At 49.9% G+C, this 18719-nt stretch overlaps 8 protein-coding genes across 8 annotated transcripts; 5 read left to right on the top strand and 3 right to left on the bottom strand.

Annotated features, from left to right (window-relative positions):
• Positions 1-1808: 1808 nt before the first annotated feature.
• N7477_008374 (GcvT family protein) lies at positions 1809-4337 on the top strand (the record flags this gene model as incomplete). The annotated part of the gene is made up of 1 exon (XM_056970037.1): positions 1809-4337. The coding sequence occupies one exon, from the start codon at positions 1809-1811 to the stop codon at positions 4335-4337; it is 2529 nt and encodes an 842-aa protein (XP_056820069.1).
• A 405-nt stretch (positions 4338-4742) lies between these two features.
• N7477_008373 (uncharacterized protein) lies at positions 4743-4988 on the top strand (the record flags this gene model as incomplete). The annotated part of the gene is made up of 1 exon (XM_056970036.1): positions 4743-4988. One exon carries the CDS (start codon positions 4743-4745, stop codon positions 4986-4988), a length of 246 nt encoding a protein of 81 aa, XP_056820068.1.
• A 395-nt stretch (positions 4989-5383) lies between these two features.
• On the top strand, positions 5384-6084 carry N7477_008372 (GNAT family N-acetyltransferase; the record flags this gene model as incomplete). Its single annotated transcript, XM_056970035.1, has 2 exons — positions 5384-5562; positions 5658-6084. The coding sequence occupies 2 exons, from the start codon at positions 5384-5386 to the stop codon at positions 6082-6084; spliced, it is 606 nt and encodes a 201-aa protein (XP_056820067.1).
• A 115-nt stretch (positions 6085-6199) lies between these two features.
• On the bottom strand, positions 6200-6768 carry N7477_008371 (Fig1 domain-containing protein; the record flags this gene model as incomplete). The annotated part of the gene is made up of 2 exons (XM_056970034.1): positions 6200-6602; positions 6653-6768. 2 exons carry the CDS (start codon positions 6766-6768, stop codon positions 6200-6202), a joined length of 519 nt encoding a protein of 172 aa, XP_056820066.1.
• A 1694-nt stretch (positions 6769-8462) lies between these two features.
• N7477_008370 (Mg2+ transporter protein CorA-like/Zinc transport protein ZntB) lies at positions 8463-10567 on the bottom strand (the record flags this gene model as incomplete). The annotated part of the gene is made up of 2 exons (XM_056970033.1): positions 8463-9388; positions 9445-10567. 2 exons carry the CDS (start codon positions 10565-10567, stop codon positions 8463-8465), a joined length of 2049 nt encoding a protein of 682 aa, XP_056820065.1.
• Positions 10568-11361: 794 nt separating this feature from the next.
• Positions 11362-14271, top strand: N7477_008369 (H(+)-transporting V0 sector ATPase subunit a; the record flags this gene model as incomplete). The annotated part of the gene is made up of 6 exons (XM_056970032.1): positions 11362-11487; positions 11566-11644; positions 11722-11957; positions 12027-13259; positions 13323-14097; positions 14153-14271. 6 exons carry the CDS (start codon positions 11362-11364, stop codon positions 14269-14271), a joined length of 2568 nt encoding a protein of 855 aa, XP_056820064.1.
• Positions 14272-14803: 532 nt separating this feature from the next.
• fbp1 (fructose 1,6-bisphosphate 1-phosphatase) lies at positions 14804-15859 on the bottom strand (the record flags this gene model as incomplete). The annotated part of the gene is made up of 1 exon (XM_056970031.1): positions 14804-15859. One exon carries the CDS (start codon positions 15857-15859, stop codon positions 14804-14806), a length of 1056 nt encoding a protein of 351 aa, XP_056820063.1.
• Positions 15860-17127: 1268 nt separating this feature from the next.
• Positions 17128-17779, top strand: N7477_008367 (GNAT family N-acetyltransferase; the record flags this gene model as incomplete). The annotated part of the gene is made up of 2 exons (XM_056970030.1): positions 17128-17521; positions 17574-17779. 2 exons carry the CDS (start codon positions 17128-17130, stop codon positions 17777-17779), a joined length of 600 nt encoding a protein of 199 aa, XP_056820062.1.
• Between the last annotated feature and the right edge of the window lie 940 nt (positions 17780-18719).

The raw sequence follows: 18719 nt of genomic DNA, 5'->3' as shown, positions 1-18719 counted from the left end.
GTTTATAGATTCCAGACTGCAAGGCATGAGTTGCTTTGTGACAGCTCATCTGCCTCAGGCGAAGAATGTCACATGCCTTACCTTTCGCTGTCACGTGTGTTGAGGGGCTCGCTTACCACTAGCGCGGATGCCGAAAGTACTTAATAGGCCTGAATGCCCGCCCCTTCCACTCCTTTTTTCTTTCTTCTTCATACTTACCTTGTTTGGGTGGCTGCGATCAACACTGCGGCCCACCACAGATTGGTCCCTGCATTGCACATCGCGGCGGAACAGTTTGTTCAGCGGGCTTTTGGTCCTCTGACAGGCGCATTCTTTGGCACTTTCCACCTCGTGGACCTTTCTTTTCATCAACTCCTGGGTCAGTGACTCGGACTTGGAGAAGAGACATCTTTCTCCGCACTTAGCCTAGCTTATCTAGGTCCTCTTTAGTCGTATGTATTACTACCGTTAGCTTCATTGCTAGCCTGTCTGGATTTGGCTCGCCCCCAGGACGTTACTTCGCATCAAATTCGCGAGCGCATTGCAAGGTTTGTCACCTTTACGACTACGCTCTTATTCGTCTTCTCTCTCCTACGAGTAAACGTTTACAATTTCGCCGTCCATTTCCTTACGGAAATACGAGAGGTCCAGTTCGGAGCCACTTCGATCAAGCTCGAGAGAAGACAACAACTCATAATTAATCCCGCCGGAAAGAGACACTCCAGTGATCCGTAGTCTTCGGAGCGTTTTGTCGAGAACTCTAGAATATCCGCACCGTAGAATCACCGATCTGGGAGTTTCGCGAGACCGACTGCGCAGAGTTTACGGCCTCTTCAGCGGGTGATTGTGGCATGTATGGCCAGTGTTAATCGAGATCACAGGTTGATTTCGTTTGCATACGGAGAGAGATAGATGCATATACTCAAGGTCCACCCGGTGTCATGACTAACAGTATATTCCTGACCGAAGTGAAGACTCGTCTTGGTGAGCTGATAGATTATGAACACAGATAGTCAGACAAATCATCAAATGAGTGGAATTGCAATGCTAGATCCATCCAACTATCGATGATATGCATTATCCAGGTTCGCATTGATGTGCTACGTGCAAATGGGCTCTCCAGTATCAGGTTGATGATAAGGGGACCTTATCAAGGCTTCAGCGCTAGGTGTATGGGCAGAACGAGCGAGTGGCGAGATAGAGATAGCACGATTAACCCAACTCACGATAGTAAACATCGTCTATGAACCAATGCCGGACCATTTCCTGCGGCCAAAAGATGGCACCCGCACACGTGAGCGGCCTTGAACCGGACCGACTTATGATTCTCCCCATCATTGCGGGAAGGCCAATCACCTCTCATGATGACCACTCCAAAAATGGAAGTCTCATCCATAGTCCAGCATCGGGCTCGGAAAGGCCCAAAATTAAGTGTCGATGTCACTGTCTACACACTCCAAGCGTCTTACTGCTGAGGATTTTCCGGCTCAAGCTACGTCTTCAATTAGAGCACTCTCCTCCGGCGCAATTTTATACAATATTCGCCACGATAAGAGCTTTTTGCAAAACCCGATTATTAATGCCACTTTACCTCTTTCGGGAAAGCAAACCCTTCATCCTCTGTCGGTTTACCTACCCAGACGGTCCGGTTCACGGTGTACAAGCCGATGCGGGGCGTCAAGTGCTTTCACCAAGAGTGACCACTATATCATCATGGCGTGTTGCCTGCGGGGCGAAAATTCCCTTCCCCACAGAAGAAGAGCTTCCGCGATCTAGTGCATCAAAGGAAGCGCCCTCATCTTCTCAAAGGGTTCAATCGCTTCTTCATAATGGCACCCAGCCAACGCGTTGTCATCATCGGCGCCGGAATTGTGGGCACCAATATCGCTGACGAGCTGGTCTCGCAGGGATGGAGCGATATCACTGTCGTTGAGCAGGGCCCCCTACAAATGCCGGGCGGCTCGACATCCCATGCCCCAGGCCTCGTATTTCAGACTACTCCTTCCAAAACGATGACCAACCTCGCTCGCTACACTATTGAAAAGCTGCAATCACTTGAGAAGGATGGACAAAGCTGCTTTAATCAGGTTGGTGGTCTTGAAGTCGCGACAACTCCGGCTCGATTAGAGGACCTCAAGCGCAGGCATGGGTATGCTTCTTCTTGGGGAATTGATGCTCGCCTTGTGAGCACTGATGAGTGCCTCACGATGTATCCCCATCTGAACAAAGATATGGTGCTAGGAGGTCTCCACGTTCCTACCGACGGCCTTGCGCTTGCTGCTCGTGCGACACAGCTGCTCATTGAGAAGACGAGTAACGCCGGTGTTCGCTATATAGGCTCAAATCCTGTCACTGGTATTGAGAAAACCGGCCGCCGAGTGACAGGCGTGATTACTCCCACTGGCACCATACCCGCCGACATTATCATTTCCTGCGCCGGATTCTGGGGTGTCGAGATTGGCGCCATGGTTGGAGTATCAATACCCCTCCTCCCACTAGCACACCAATACGCGAGGACGACAGATGTGCCGGCTCTTGCGGGACGCGAAATCAATAAAAAAATGAACGGAATGAACGCAACCCTTCCTATCTTGCGACACCAGGACCAGGACCTTTATTACCGCGAGCACGGTGAACAATATGGAATCGGTTACTATGGCCACCGACCTATGCCGGTCGTCGCGGGATCCTTGGGACCGACTGGCAAGGATGTCGACGAAAAGAACATGCCCTCTCGCCTTGAATTCACGCCCGAGGACTTCGATCCCGCCTGGCAGGAGTCCCAGAAATTGTTGCCCATTTTGAAAGGTACCAAGCTCTCCGACGGCTTCAACGGTATCTTCTCGTTTACTCCGGATGGTGGTCCTATCTTTGGCCAGGCACCTAATGTGGATGGATTCTGGGTGGCCGAAGCTGTTTGGGTAACGCACTCTGCCGGTGTTGCACGAGCCATGGCAGAGACCTTGACAAACGGCCGCTCCACGATAGATATGACCGAGTGCGAACTGTCTCGCTTCGAAGAAATCCAGCTGAGTCGCTCCTATATCAACGAAACCTCAGCACAGAACTTCGTTGAGATTTACGATATTCTCCACCCATTGCAGCCGAAAGAATCTCCTCGAAAGCTTCGCACAAGTCCCTTTTATAGCCGGCAAAAGGAGCTCGGTGCTTTCTGTCTCGAGGTCGGCGGCTGGGAACGCCCCCAATGGTATGACGCGAACGCGGATTTGGTCAAGTCCCTTCCAGCGGAGTGGAAGCCTGTCGACCGGGATGCCTGGTCAGCGCAATTCTACTCTCCCATCACTGCTGCAGAGGCTTGGAAGACACGTCATGCCGTGGCAATGTTTGATATGACCACTTTCCACCGATTTGAGGTCACCGGTCCCGGAGCTGTCACTTTGCTCCAAAGGCTGTGCACCGGGGATGTCAACACCAATATAGGAGTCATCACCTATGCTCTCCTCCTTAATGACCAAGGCGGTATCCGTAGTGACATCTTCGTGTCAAGACTCGCCGAAGACAGGTTCCAAATCGGTGCCAACAGCGCAATCGATCTAGCGTATCTCACCCGTGAAGCTCGTCGCCAAGGACAATGGGTCGAGGTTCGCGACTTAACCGGCAGCACCTGTTGCATCGGTCTCTGGGGTCCTCGGGCACGAGATGTCATCAGTACCATTATTAGAGACGATTTCTCCAACAAGGACCTGCCTCACTTGGGTGTCAAGGACGCCATTCTCAACGGCATCCCGGTCATAGCCTTCCGCAAATCTTATGTCGGAGAGCTCGGCTGGGAAATCCAGACTACCGCAGACTACGGCTTACGGCTGTGGGATACTATATACCAAGCTGGCAAGAACCATGGACTCATCGCCGCGGGCCGTGGCGCTTTCAACTCTCTGCGCCTGGAGAAGGGTTATCGAATTTTCGGCGCCGATATGACCACAGAGCATAATCCCTATGAAGCTGGAGTCCAATCTGCCATTAGATTCAGTAAATGGGAGGACTACGTCGGGCGATCGGCACTCGAGCGACTGGCCCAAGAAAAGCCCACTCGTCGTCTGCGCTGCCTGACTGTCAATGATGGCCGATCCATGATCCTAGGTAAAGAACCCGTGTTCCACAATGACAAACCTGTCGGCTATGTCACCAGTGCAGGGTTCGGTTTCACTGTTCATAAGCCTGTCGCATATGCCTGGCTGCCGAGCAAGCTGGACGAAGGCGACTCTGTCGAGATCGAGTACTTCGGCCGTCGCATCAAGGCCACTGTTACCGCAGAGCCACTGTACGATCCCGATATGAAGCGCCTACAAGATATCGGGCCAGCCGTCGTTCCTGCGACGATCAGGTCTCGGCTGTAATAGACCATTCAGCATTCCGATTTATTCCTGTCAGTTCGTGTTTAGCGACGCGTTTGGCGACCACAAATGGTTACAGGTTTCAATGTAGTCAATTGTTATGAGATACTGAACATATTCAATGACAGCACGACCACGTCTAATAATGAGCGTGTCCATTGCATGGTCTTTTGCTGGGCGTAAAAAGTTCCATTTCGTCGAGTATGAAGCTAGCCGTTGATATGACGTGTGACTCAAAGCTGTCGCCACACGTGTGGCGGTTCCTCGTTCAGACCTCGAAAGATCCACGCTTCACGAGACTTAAATAGCCGGGTTTCTCTGCTCCCTTGCATCGACATCGCACATTCCTACCATCTAATACCTCCCACATTTCGTGTTCCTCAAACCCACCCTACAACCATTGTCAAAATGCCCGTTCCGACCGCTGAACAGTACGACAGAGAGCAAGCCAACGCACGTCAAGTGGCCTCCGCGGGCCACATTTCTACAGACAACAGCAGCGGTCGTCAGCTTGGAACCGGCACGGGCGGCACTGTGAGTGCGCCCGGGTCATCTTCTTCACAGGATGCTAGCGCACTCAGCAAAGAGGAGGCCGACCGACTGTTTGAGGAGCGCATGGAGGAGGAATATGCCAAAAGAGAGGGCGGCGCATAGATGTGACCGTCGTTTTACCGACATATATTCTCGTCCACAGGCGGTTGCAAGTCGTTGCGGCTTTATTTGTCATCGTGGTCCTCTGCGCTGGTGATGCTACGTGCGACTGTCTTTGCGCCCAATATTTGCGATAAATGTACAATATTTCTCTGAAATCAATGAAGGTCACTATAATGACTACAGAACATGCTCTCCTCTCATGTAGAATGTTTGTAACGTAAATATCACGATACTAGTAAATCTCACGATACTACTCTGCTCCCTTCCTTGACGCCACAGCGGGGACCAGACCATGAGTCAACGCGCAACCCATGCATCTCTAGGCGAGACCCCATCAAACATCGTAGCATTCACCTTGTCGACATCCTCTAATCTAAGATTCAGATACTATCATCATGAAGAGCGACCCTAAAGCCGTCAAAGATAGTTTCTTTCCTCGCCAGGAAACAAGAGTCATTGTTCCTGCCAAAGTAGACTCCATACGAACCACGAACTTGTACTTGCGGCCCCTCGAAATCGGAGATGCTGCCGCACTCTTTGAATACCGATCTCGACAGGATGTGGCAGATTGGCTGTAAGATCACTCAACCCCTCACCCTGCAAAACTCAATGAATCCAATTGACTTGTGTTCCAGATGGCCTAAAGTCCCTCACCTAAACATCCAAGAGACAGAAGCCAATATTCGAGACAAAATCTTCAAAACCCCCCGATGCATCTGGTGCCATAGGACGACAATTTGTATTCGCCGTGATCTCAGCCACTGATCCAATGCAAAAGGTTATCGGCGCCGTTGGGATTAACGGCCTTGCACCATCTCCATCACTTGGATACGGCATCCATCCTGATTACTGGGGGAAAGGATATGCGAGCGAGGCGGTGGCTGCCGTAGTTGATGCGTGGTGGAAACTTCCCAGAAAAGAAGCAGAGCCTAGGATGGAATTGAATGGGGGAACGGAGAAGTTGTTTGCTGCAGCGAATAAAGCTAATGTTGGCAGTGTCAAGGTGCTGCAGAAGAATGAATTTGAGATCATTAGCGAGGCTCCATTGGATGGAGATACAGTTGCTACATTTGTACTAGAGAGACCTGGCAGATAGCACCAGCACATCAAATCTGCATGATTTATGTAGTAGCCTAGCCTATTTGTTTACGTACCATGACCAATGAATATATCATTCGGTTTGTCGTCTCCATGAAGTCAGTTCTGAAGCATCACGCATCACTCATCAAATGAAGAACACGATCAATCCTTAGGAGCTTGAATAAAAGCCCCAAGTCAACCAGACCAACCAGTGCTACTCCAATCCACCCAAGTGCCATCGCGGCGGCTCCAACATCACCGGCAACTAGACCGTAATTGAGGGTTTCGGCCATAGAAGCGGTAGCGCTGCTGTTGATATGCTGCCAAAGCGCGGATATCAGGCCGAAGGCGAATCCCACAGTCGCAGCACCCATGACGGCATAGTATGGCCCGTTAGAGGAATCTTTGACATTCACTTCAGAGCTGCTTTCCTCGCGTGCAGTACGATACTCGGGAAAGGTGCTGCTAACTATGAAGCAAATGACAGCCATGGCCACGACAATAAATCTATGTGTCGACACTGTTGCAATCGCTCTGGAGTTTCGGGGGTTCAAGTATTGTCTAATGGAAGTGGGAGCACTGACAGCAGTCCGTCAAACACGATCTTGTCCTTGAAATCGGCTGCGATATGGATCAAATTGAGCGGGTCGGCTGTACCGTGGGTGCTATTTGTTGCACTAGTTGAAGACAACTTCAGCATGTTTGCCAGATTGGTTGCACTCGAGGAGCAAGTTGTCACATCATCATTCTGCATAATACAGAGTCCCATATCTCCCACTCGAACCTCAAGGGGGTACTTTCTTTTGCGGCCAGTGTAATGTTTTGAATTGCATGGGCAATTGATGTACTGACTATTGCCGGATCAGATATGGCGAGGGAGCTTGTAGCCTTATAATGAAGCGACAACAGATATACACTGCTGAGATGGGCGGAGCTACACCCAGCAAGCAAAATTGCTAAACGGCATGTATGAGCCATGGTCACTGGATACTTGCTTTCCCATCGAAAACTGGTGAAATTTCAAATCTTAGAGTAGAACGACTGCAATGATTAGGATTATCATCAAAATATGATAAAAGCCGATCGAGACGAGAAAAAGGTCTGTGGAAGGTTGCATCGTTTCAGCAGATATCTGACCCCGCTTTACTCGAGAAGACTCCCGTACCCAGGGTCCCCAGCTTTATGGTCCTCCCGCTTCTTATGCTCGAGCCCCGTCCGGACATGTTGATGTTTGCAAAGCCAACACACAGCGATGAATCAAAAATTACCGTAGCGTGTCGTGAAGTTTACTCCAGCTTGTTCTAAGATGATGACCAGAGAACCCTTCAGCTGAACTTTGGCTTCAGCTTCACTGAAGAGTGCAGTGGGTCTAACTATATTGGGATTAGTGAATACGATATGGTGGCTGATTGTGCCAAGGCTATTCGGCTATGGTAAAGCGATGCTCTCAAGATCGCCTTTATTAAGCAGTATTTAGCTATCTTGGGATGAGCACTGTACTATGGTCAAAGTATGCAAAGATTGATTCCTTGGCCCTTGACGGACATTCATGCAAACGGGCTAGACATGGTTAGGTCACACCCTCAGAACTGTTTCGAAACTGCAAAGTGCGAGAGATCAACTAAAAACCATCGAGCTGGTGAGAAGTACTTGCAGTCCGCTAGTTGAATCTTGAACGTGCAGAGAACCTCACTACAGCAATAGCTCCCAAGACAAGTATTGCAATCACCGAGATTCCAACAGTCACTCCAACCTTTATGCCAGTGTCCAAAGGAAGAGTCCAGATAATTGGAATCAAAATCACGGTGGCTGGAGTAATCAGCAAGAGAAGTAGCAAGAGAAGTCCCCTTTGGATCCATCGAGGAAGTCTGCTTGGAGACGTAGAAAACATAGAAAATTGTGGCCACGCATTGTGTGCATTTGGATCTACCCTCATCCAAAACGGAGCACCTACAGTGACAATGAATGCGAAGACGATTCCGATACTCACTGCAGTTCGGATACCAGAATCTACATTCTTCGCCCAAAGAATTCCAATTGGTAACCCTAAGATGAGTCCGATCAACAAGAAAAAGCTGACAACGAAACCCAGTTCTCTGTAGAGCCATTCAAATGTCACCCACAGACTCCTGGCAGACTTTTCAAGAGTCCATTTGTACAAGTGGACGATATTCAATTCAAGAGTCCATTTGTACAAGTGGACGATATTCAAGGCCGTGGCGGTGAGTGCCCATGCTAAGATGAGACGGACTGAAAGTGAGCGTGGTTGGACCGATTTGCCGTGCTTTTCTGCGTACTTTCTGATTTCGTACTTCATCTCAATTTTCATCTCATTGAACCACTGGCTGCGCACAACAATTCGCATCAAGTACGAGAAGCTCGTCACCACGGCGGCTACAACAAAAAAGTACCAAACAGGGACTGGATTGGCAAATGGTTCAATTTGCATTCCGAAGACCGATGCGGCGAAGGAGAGGGAATGAATATGAAAGCCAGCTCGGTAAGTCTCGTCACCGCATGTGCCTCGTCAATGGAGCGTCGACTATCCAGCAAAGCCATGTTAGATGCCAAAGAGGCCGAAGTGGTCCGGAGGCGCTCAGCCATTCGATTGATGTCTTCCAAGAGGTTCTCCAAATCGGGAGGAAGATCGTGCTCCGTGGCTCCTCCCCTGAGCTCCTGGGAATCGACTTTTTGCAGAAAGGTCACGAAAGGCCTTATAGATTCACTGATTTCTGGAAGCTCCCGTTGGGCCCGATTGATAAGCTGACGCCATAGAACGAGGCGGTCTTCCATTCTCACATCATCCAAAATCTCAACATCAACTTCATCCAGAATTTTACGCAGCTGGTTGAGAAGGGTCAAAGTATCTTGGCGAATGATTTGAAGCAATGGCTGGGTCAGATTGAAATGCCCAGTCCCGATATACATGGTATCACGGATCTCATCCAGTGTAGATTTTGTGTGGGTCAAGGCCCCAAAATTCATGGTCGAAAAGCGTTCTCGAAAGATTCGGTCCAGGTCAATTTTCACCTCTTGGCGGGGGGCCATCTGTTCAATGATGCATTTCGTTCTCGTTGTCGTAGGGACGTGTGGCTGTCTGGAGAAGCGGGTCCGGGTCCAAATTTTGTACCCGCTCTTTTCATTCACGCGACCCGGCAAAGCATCTTCATCCCAAGTACCTACACGAGCTTCCTCGTGTTCATCATTGCTTGTTTGTCCGGGAAGTGGCCCTGGAACCCCTGGAATCGCATATACTTCGTTTCGTTCCCAAAGGTCCCCCGACTCCTCGATGTTTGGCAAGGGATCAAGAAGTGCAATCACTAGAATCTCGCTCAATATCAACCAGCCCTCAGGATTTGAATATGGAGGATCTCACCAACTTGACAATCTTGATCAGGAAATTTCCCGGTCCAAATAGAAATCTTTTCCTCCCAACCATATTCTCTTTTTACTCGTGTTGTCTTGGCCGGATCGGTCCATAAACCCCACCCTGAACGGAAAATATTTGTTATGGACTGAGAAGTAATCTTTCCGCGATCAGTGAAATGCTCCGTCTGATATTTGAAAAGATCTGAAAGATCTTGGCTGGAGAAATACGTCGGGGTTCGCCAGACCGGTCGATACCATTTCATAGAGATATACGACTTCTCCAAGGATGCTGTCTTCCATAGCTTGGCTGGTGTCTGCTCATAGTTCGCACCGGAGTATCCCGAATTCAGCAGATGCTCCTCGAAGAATTCCGGGTTAATGCCGAATTCTTCACCAAGCTTGTGAATCACTCGCTCAGAAAGATCCTCCACCAAAATGAGAAGCCTTTCGGTATCAGGAAAATCAACCAGAGATGGCATACTTCCGGCATCAGTGACGGGCCATCTGGGTAACTCTTGGTCAACACAATCATAGTAGATGAGTGAGACCCTTTCGTTGCGGGGTCTGGCGCGCACATTTCCATGTCTGATATGATCTAGTACCTGGCCTGCGTTTTCAAGAACCTCTGTATAACTGATGCGAGTGGATACTATTTCGGACTCCTCTCCCTGGATGCTTTCTTGACCTATCTCTGAGTACGTGGGTTGACCCGTTTCTGAGTCTATGGGCGAAGGGGGCAATTCGGCAGCAGATGGTATCAAAGGTGCACCCAGTCGATTAATTACATCAAATGAGGCTTCAGATGTCTCGTCGTCAAATATTCGATCGTTTGAAAGCTCGCCCAAGCCTGCATCATCGTCGGTCGCAGTAGACCCTGTCTGTGACTCAGGTAGAACGATTGCTTCGGGGAAGATCCCATGCGAGAGGGAATCACCATGTAAAATATCCTCCAATGAGTCCCTGTTGTCTATCTCTGTGTGAGAGACTCGTTGCTCCTCTATCACAGATCCGTTAGAATGGGCCTCTTCTCCATAGCGGGGTTGAAATTCAGCCTCTTGGGCCTCTTCAGCCACCGGTGGCAGACTCGATCGCTGTAACCACGCATGTAGACGAGGGGATGAAGAATCCATCAGTCACGGAATGAGTTTGGAAAGGAGATCTGGTTAGCGACTCCGCAAGATGTTGCGTCTTACCTGAGTACAAAATCAGGCCGTGTTGACGAATATGAGATCACGTGCTCGGTGCGTCTGAATTATATATCGTGATAAGGAAATTGCTGACAACATGTGCTAGCGGTGCATCCAATGATTTGGCGCTTTGGGATAGTTACGTAAGATTTTCAAAGCGCAGCATGGCAATCGACATACGCTTTCTCTTCCAAGTACCCTATGTGTTCTCCTCCTCTGTAGTCCCACTATCCCCAGTTGCCAATCTGTTTGCAGACAGATAGGCAGAGGCGACTTCCCCTTTGCAGTAGGTATTCATTTTCATGTGATTCGCTCGTGGTTCTCGGGGGAGCGAAGAAACAGCAACTCAGGATATAACCAAAACCGGCTTAGTTCATTTTTCTTGGGTATATTTAAATTTAACTGTTTTGTTTTTACTTTACAATGTCGGATAAAACTAATGAAAATTGGATATTCCTCCCTCGAATTTAGATAAATTCAAGCTCTGATCTTGTCCTTGGTTATTGACAATTCCTAGACACATTGATCCATGCCTGAGGCAGTGAGTTCGCTGCACGTGATATCACGTGCGCTGCGGCCAGCTTGACGAGAGCCAGGAGGAGCTTCCGCATAGGACTCGATCACCGCTTATCATCCGTGTCCCTCCTTTCTCATAACTGATCCTTTCGCTGGATCTTTCCTTCACTTGAGTTCCCCCTGGTGGAAAGGCAAGGCTTCAGAAGATTCCCTTGACCACCATGGCTCCACCGGATACCTTCTTCCGCTCGTCGGACATGAGCCTGACCCAGCTCTACATTGCCAACGAGATCGGAAGAGAGGTTGTAAGCGCCCTGGGAGAGGTCGGCCAGGTGCAGTTTAGAGATGTGAGTTTGGTCTCAGGCACCCGTACCTCAGATTTCCCCGTGTCGTGAAGCGTCCTCGCTAACTTAGCCTGCAATCAGCTCAACCCCGACACCAATGCCTTTCAACGCACTTTCACCAAGGAAATCCGTCGGTTAGACAATGTTGAGAGACAGCTCCGTATGTTTGACTCATCCCTCATTATCGCCGTGGTGCGCTTAGTGGACAAACTGCTAAACCCCGCCCTCCCGTCATAGGCTACTTCCATTCGCAAATGGACAAGGCGTCCATTTCGATGAGATCTTCCTCCGAATTTTCCGACACCCTAGCTGCCCCTCTAGCTTCGGAGATCGACGAACTGGCGGAACGCAGCGAGAGCTTGGAACAGCGGATCGCTTCCCTGAATGACAGCTACGAGAGCCTGAAGAAGCGTGAAGTCGAGCTCACTGAATGGCGCTGGGTTCTCCGCGAAGCTGGTGGATTTTTTGATCGGGTCAGTGCCGACTCTCTCCCAAACGGCCTGATGAGCCTCATAACGTATGGAGACTAATCCCAACAATAGGCCCACACCCAGACGGAAGACATTCGCCAATCCTTCGATAACGACGAGGCTCCTCTTCTCCGCGATGTCGAACAGCACGCTCCCCGTGGTGCGAATGGTGATAACCATGGCCAACAGAGCTTCCAGGAGATGAACATCGGTTTCGTTGCTGGTGTTATCCCTCAGGACCGCATTGGTGCTTTCGAGCGCATCCTGTGGCGTACCCTGCGCGGTAACCTCTACATGAACCAGTCTGAGATTCCGGAAGCCATCATTGACCCTGTCAATAACGAGGAGATCCACAAGAGTGTTTTTGTGATCTTCGCTCATGGCAAGAATATCCTTGCCAAGATTCGAAAAATCTCCGAGTCGCTGGGTGCCTCTCTGTATGGCGTCGATGAGAACAGCGAACTGAGACGTGATCAAATCCACGAGGTCAACACTCGACTTGGCGATGTGGGCAATGTGCTTCGCAACACCAAGAGCACTCTTGACGCGGAGCTCTCGCAGATTGCTCGCTCGCTCGCGGCCTGGATGATCATCGTCAAGAAGGAAAAAGCAGTTTACGACACACTGAACAAGTTTTCCTACGACCAGGCACGAAAGACGCTCATTGCTGAGGCATGGTGTCCAACAAACTCTCTAGCTTTGATCAAGTCGACTCTTCAAGATGTTAACGACCGCGCTGGCCTCTCTGTCCCGACTATCGTCAACCAAATTCGTACCAACAAGACTCCGCCAACCTATGTTCGGACCAACAAGTTCACGGAAGCCTTCCAGACTATTGTCAATGCCTACGGTATTCCCAAGTACTCCGAGGTTAATCCTGGATTGTACACCGTTGTTACATTTCCCTTCCTTTTCGCCGTCATGTTCGGTGATTTCGGTCACGGTGCTTTGATGACCATGGCTGCCACTGCAATGATTATTTTCGAAAAGAAGCTGCTACGCGCCAAACTTGATGAGCTGACCTACATGGCTTTCTATGGTCGATACATCATGTTGATGATGGGTCTCTTCTCCATGTATACCGGTTTCATCTACAACGATATCTTCTCCAAGGCTTTCACCTTCTTCCCCAGTCAATGGCAATGGCCCGAGGACATCAAGGTAGGCCAGTCCGTTGAGGCGACCTTAAAAGATGGGTACCGTTTCCCCATTGGTTTGGACTGGAACTGGCATGAGGCGGAGAACTCCCTGCTTTTCTCGAACAGCATGAAGATGAAGATGAGTATTTTGCTTGGATGGGCCCACGTAAGTGCATCGGCATCGTCATATTCCGCCTTTGAATAGCAATCATACTGACAACAACATTAGATGACCTATGCTCTCTGCTTCCAGTACGTAAACGCGCGGCACTTCAAGTCCAAGGTTGACATATGGGGCAACTTCATCCCGGGCATGCTGTTCTTCCAATCCATCTTCGGATACCTCGTCATCACTATCCTCTACAAGTGGTCCGTGAACTGGGTGGAAATTGGAGAGAACCCTCCGAGTCTACTCAACATGCTTATCTTTATGTTCCTGAGCCCCGGTACCGTCAACGAACCTCTTTTCCCCCACCAGGCCGGTGTTCAGGTGTTCCTGCTTCTCGTCGCCGTCGTCCAAGTACCTATCATGCTTCTCCTCAAGCCGCTCTGGCTTCGGAGTGAGCATAACCGTGCCCGCGCTTTAGGTTACCGGGGACTTGGCGAGCAATCCCGAGTCAGCGCTCTTGAGGATGATGGTCAAATCGATGGCGGTTACCGTGATAGCATGGCGAGTGATGGCGAAGGCGTTGCCATGATTGCCCAGGATATCCATGAAGGCGAGGAGCACGAGGAATTCGACTTCTCCGATGTCATGATTCACCAGGTCATTCACACCATTGAGTTCTGTCTCAACTGTATTTCGCACACCGCCTCCTATCTTCGTCTTTGGGCTCTTTCCCTCGCTCACCAGCAGCTTTCGATTGTACTTTGGGATATGACTCTCGGCTCCGCCTTTGACCAGGAAAGCCCGGTCATCCGTGTCATTGCTATTGTCTTCTGCTTCTACCTTTGGTTCACATTGAGTGTGGCTATTTTGTGTGTCATGGAAGGCACCAGTGCCAGTAAGCATACCCCGAAACTCTTCTTATCGATGCCACGATACTAAATGATTTATAGTGTTGCACTCACTCAGATTGCACTGGGTTGAGTCGATGTCGAAACACTTTATGGGAGAAGGCATTCCCTTCTTACCGTTCAGCTTCAAGACTCTACTTGAGGAAGATCCGATCGATTAAAGTTGTACAATTGGTCGTTTGTTTCATAAAGCTTCTCTAAGCCAAGTTTTGCACAATCGTCCCTGTGGGATCCTGGCCTTTCATTCCTCCGATTTCCTTGTCTTGTTTTGTAAAGTATTTAGAGAATACATCATGTCTGTGAATAAAGTTTGGAGTTCAGTCGTAGATGAGGATCCCTTGAGGGACGGACCCAGATGGTGAATGTCATGGTGCATATCACGGAACAAAGACCCTTCAACATGACGATGTGGGCCATACAAGCACGATTTTACATGGAACGTCATTTATTTTAAGATTTTTTTTGGTATTCTATATTTAAACTATTGAATGTCATGGATGCCGTCAGCGACAGCGATGTTATCTTTGAGACGATGACACGAGATTCCAGCTCAATCTCAGCACTCGAAGTGTAAAAGGGCGTGACATCAAGAATAAAAGGCAATCGAAAAGAAGAAATGAGGCTGAGCTGCACCCAACGGGGTATCAATCATATCCTCGTGTCAAAAACAAATCAAAAAACTGAGGGGTACGCTTATTTCTTCTGGTACTTGTTGTACAGATCGATAACCTTTTGAACCTCATCACGAGAGCCGAGGAAGACACCACTTTTATCGTGAATGTGCTCGGGGACAACCTCCATCAAGCGTTCCATGCGGGAGTTGACAGCCAGACCACCGGCATTCTCGAACAGCATCGCCATGGGCGCGCACTCGTACAAGATACGAAGCTTACCCTTGGGGTTCTTCTTGTCGGCCGGGTAGGCGAAGATACCACCGTAGAGCAGGGTTCGGTAGGCGTCTGCGACCATGGAACCGATGTAACGAGCGCTGTAGGGCTTCTCGCCTTCAGCCGGGTATTTGAGGCTGTGGAAGTACTCGTTGGTCCAGTCTTCCCAGAGGGAGCTGTTACCTTCGTTGACAGAGTAGATGGAGCGCTTGGCGGGCATGACCATGTTGGGGTGAGTGAGGATGAACTCGCCCAGCGAGTTCTCGAGGGTGAAACCGTTGACACCACCGCCACGCATGGTGATGACCAGCTGCGCAGACGCACCGTACATAGTGAAGCCGGAGGCGACGAGGCTGGTTCCGGGGTGGAGAAGGTGCTCGGGGCCAACTTCCTTGTTGGGGCCGAGCGCGTCGTCGGGCAGCTGGAAGATACCGAAGATGGTACCGACCGAGACACCGGCATCCAGGTTGGAGGAGCCATCAATGGGGTCGCAGACGACGGCGTAGCGGGCGTTGGGGTGCTCGTCGAACTTGATCACATTCTCTTCCTCTTCTGAGACGACGATGCGGCACTTGCCCGAGGCGCGCATGGCAGAGATGAAGATGTCATTGCCAATGACGTCAAGCTTCTTCTGATCGTCACCGGTGGTGTTGGAGGAACCGGCGAGACCGGTCAAGTTAATGAGGGAGGCGCGACGGATGTAGTAGGCGATAGACTTGAAGGAGAATTGGAGAGCGTGGCACAGCAGAGTAAAGTCACCCGAGGCATCAGGATATTTGGCCTGCTCTTCGGTGAAGAATCGAGTGAGAGTCACAATATCAGTGTTGATGTTCTCCTGACCAACAGGAGGAGCGCCCGACATTTTGGAGGTAAAGGTAGGTAATTGAGGTTGTAAAGAGGGAAGGTAGATGAAAGAGGTAGACGTCGGAGGTATAGAGGTTTGAGGTAAAAGATAGATATAGAGGGGTAGGGATTGCCGCGGCTCAAGGGGGGAGGAATTAAATAAGAATAAGAAATTCAGCCAAGAGGGTTTCTGAGTGGCAAGTAATGCGAACAAGGCAGGTTAACAAGGCAGGTCGATCGAGGTGGAGAGATCAACGTCAAGGAGGGAGGGGCACAAACCGGTCTAAGTACTTGAGTACTGACGCAGGCGGGGGAGTGACTTCATTCCCGAGTCCCGCGGGTTTTTCGTCACCTTTTTCCCCGCGTGACCGCAACTGCTCCGGTTTTCCCCTTTTGGAGCTGCGCTGAGGCCGATCTCGTCCGTCTTGAGTTCAATGAATTGTCTGAATTTCTATACTGTACGGTCAACTTTGCCATTGGGGTATCATTTCTGTTGAAGCAATCTTTTCATCTCTTATGTCGCCGACAACGGTCGTGGTGCTGTTGGATCCATGTTAATCATAGATCACCGCTTACCCGGTTCAGACTCCTCCGATCCCTTCCTCTTGCCGAAATCTCGGGCATCGGGACAGTAGGCCGCTGCCGGAAGAAAGAAATCCCTCCACTCTGGACCCCTCCACCTGAACAATTATGTGCACAACTGAGATTTCAATCACTGTTAGAAGTGCCCCTGATAGTCCCGACTAGTTCAGGGCCGACCTTCTAGAACCCGTGCTTATAGATCGCCGATCCCGACCCTTTCGGCTTACCTGATGTAAAATCTTAAATACGGCCCTTTTTGCAGACGGATGATGCATTACCAGAAAAAGCCAGAATCCCGGAGGGGTCAAAGTATGAATATCAACTCTGAATTGATTGCTTGAATGAAAGTGAGCTATCGTAACGATCAGCAACAGAGAAGAACATCCCTGTTTCTGAACCCCTACCACATGCTTGTAGCCTCTGTCAAGGCCTCTATCTCGAAGGACCCGTGCTAGAACTTTTTGAAATACAATTGACAAATCGACGAGACTGACAATGGACCATTTCTTTCTCCTGCTCGCCAGCATTGTTGTATAGCGGCCGCGTAATTGGGGGCTGAGCTCTGATAAGCCACAGTTACATCGCGAAATAGATCAAAAGGTGGGGAAATAATGACATGACAGCGAAGATCAAACTACTCTACTTCCCCATTCACGATTTTGCGGTGTAATCATAGCTGCAGTTAAATCTCACTCCATCTCCAAGATGTCTACATCGAGCACACTCAAATTGGAGCCTCTGACTATTGAGGACAACTCAGCCCTCACCGACCTATGGTTCGCGGCCTTCAGCGACCCGATTCTACGACGCGTGTTCCCAAACACGCCGGGCGTGCGCAAGTGGTTGGAAAATGCCAATGCCCACGACCTTCTCAACAAGCCCTTCCAGCGATACATCAAAATAGTAGATACGGCCTCAAAAGATGCCGAGGGTCGCCCGCGGATAGCCGCATACGCCAAATGGGACTTATCCATGCCCGAGGAGCGAGGACGCCGTTATCCCCCGTGGCACGAAGAAATGCCCGCTGAACTGTGCGAGGCATTTTTCATGAAAGAGGAGGCGAATCGGAAGCGGGTGATGGGTGATACCCGGCATTTCTGTACGTTTTCCATCCCGATCGCTCCTACCGAGTGCCTATTAACTATATCCAGATCTGGATACGGTCGCTACGCACCCTGACTATCAGCAGCGAGGAGCTGGGTCCTTACTGGTCAAATGGGGCTGTGATCTAGCCGATGCTCTGGGTGTGCAGGCGTATGTGGATGCCAGCAAGGACGGTGCGCCATTGTACGCAAAATTCGGGTTCGTGGATTATAGCCTTCCTGGTGAAGAGATTGCCTCGATGGCGCGAAGATGATTGATATAGTTGCTACTCGGAAGATCTGGCAATATAGGAATTTAGGCCTTCAAAATGTGAGTAGTTGGGCAAGTCCCTTCCAAACCCCCCTGCATCCATCCCGCAATTGACAGGGCCCGTGGCTTGAATAGCTGAGCATATCGGCTCTGATCTTAGCATGATTGCCGTGATTGAAGATAGTGTCGTTTTGAACTGGCCGTGATCGGGTACGCCGAAGGAAGACATGGTCGAGGATATAATTGATAGGCTTCCCTGGATAGCGGGGTATTGGAGTAGCCGATCTCTGAACTTTGAATTTCAAACGCTCGGAGTAAATATGGTGTTGGTGATACAAATAAATCTGAGGAACTCAGCAGGACACCATAGTCATGTCGTATTTGGTGACTTTCCTCCCGGTCAATGCCTTGAATGGGGTCATTGGTAGCTGACTTGAACATGGGTTAACTGTAGTCGTTCTCGTAAAACTGAGTGTTACGGAGTAAGGCCCAACTAGCGTTACCGTATGTCCCGGGGAATTTGGTGTGAGTGGCCCAATAAAGGCGATGAATGTGAGATCTCTCCGAGGCGAATGGGAGAGCAAATCTGCAGCGACTCCTTGAACCTCATCGCCGGATGCCAAAACAGCCGGAGCTAAGACCCTACCCGAAGATGCTGCGCTGCAATGATGCTTTGATCAATTCGAAGGGGATACTTTGTGTTTGGAGACCTGACTGCTGATTAAAGCTGGAGTGATGGATACTAATTACCGATTGGCACCAGATGGGTATTCTAGTACCCTATAATTCGGGCAAGGATTGATACTTGAGTACCTACAGAAACCCCTGTTTAGAAAGGCTACGAAGATGGATGGTCAGCTGTTCAATGAGTAAGTGGTTAGGATACCCCGACAAACTGATCTATAAAGTTGATTCCAGGCCCCTCTAGCAGAGGCTCGCGTAAA

Source organism: Penicillium maclennaniae, assembly GCF_028827695.1.
Source record: "Penicillium maclennaniae strain IBT 15551 chromosome Unknown utg000007l:1.0-4884863.0:1.0-4888362.0, whole genome shotgun sequence".
NCBI classification, from domain to species: Eukaryota; Fungi; Ascomycota; class Eurotiomycetes; order Eurotiales; family Aspergillaceae; genus Penicillium; species Penicillium maclennaniae.
This window is presented reverse-complemented; position numbering and strand designations above follow the sequence as displayed.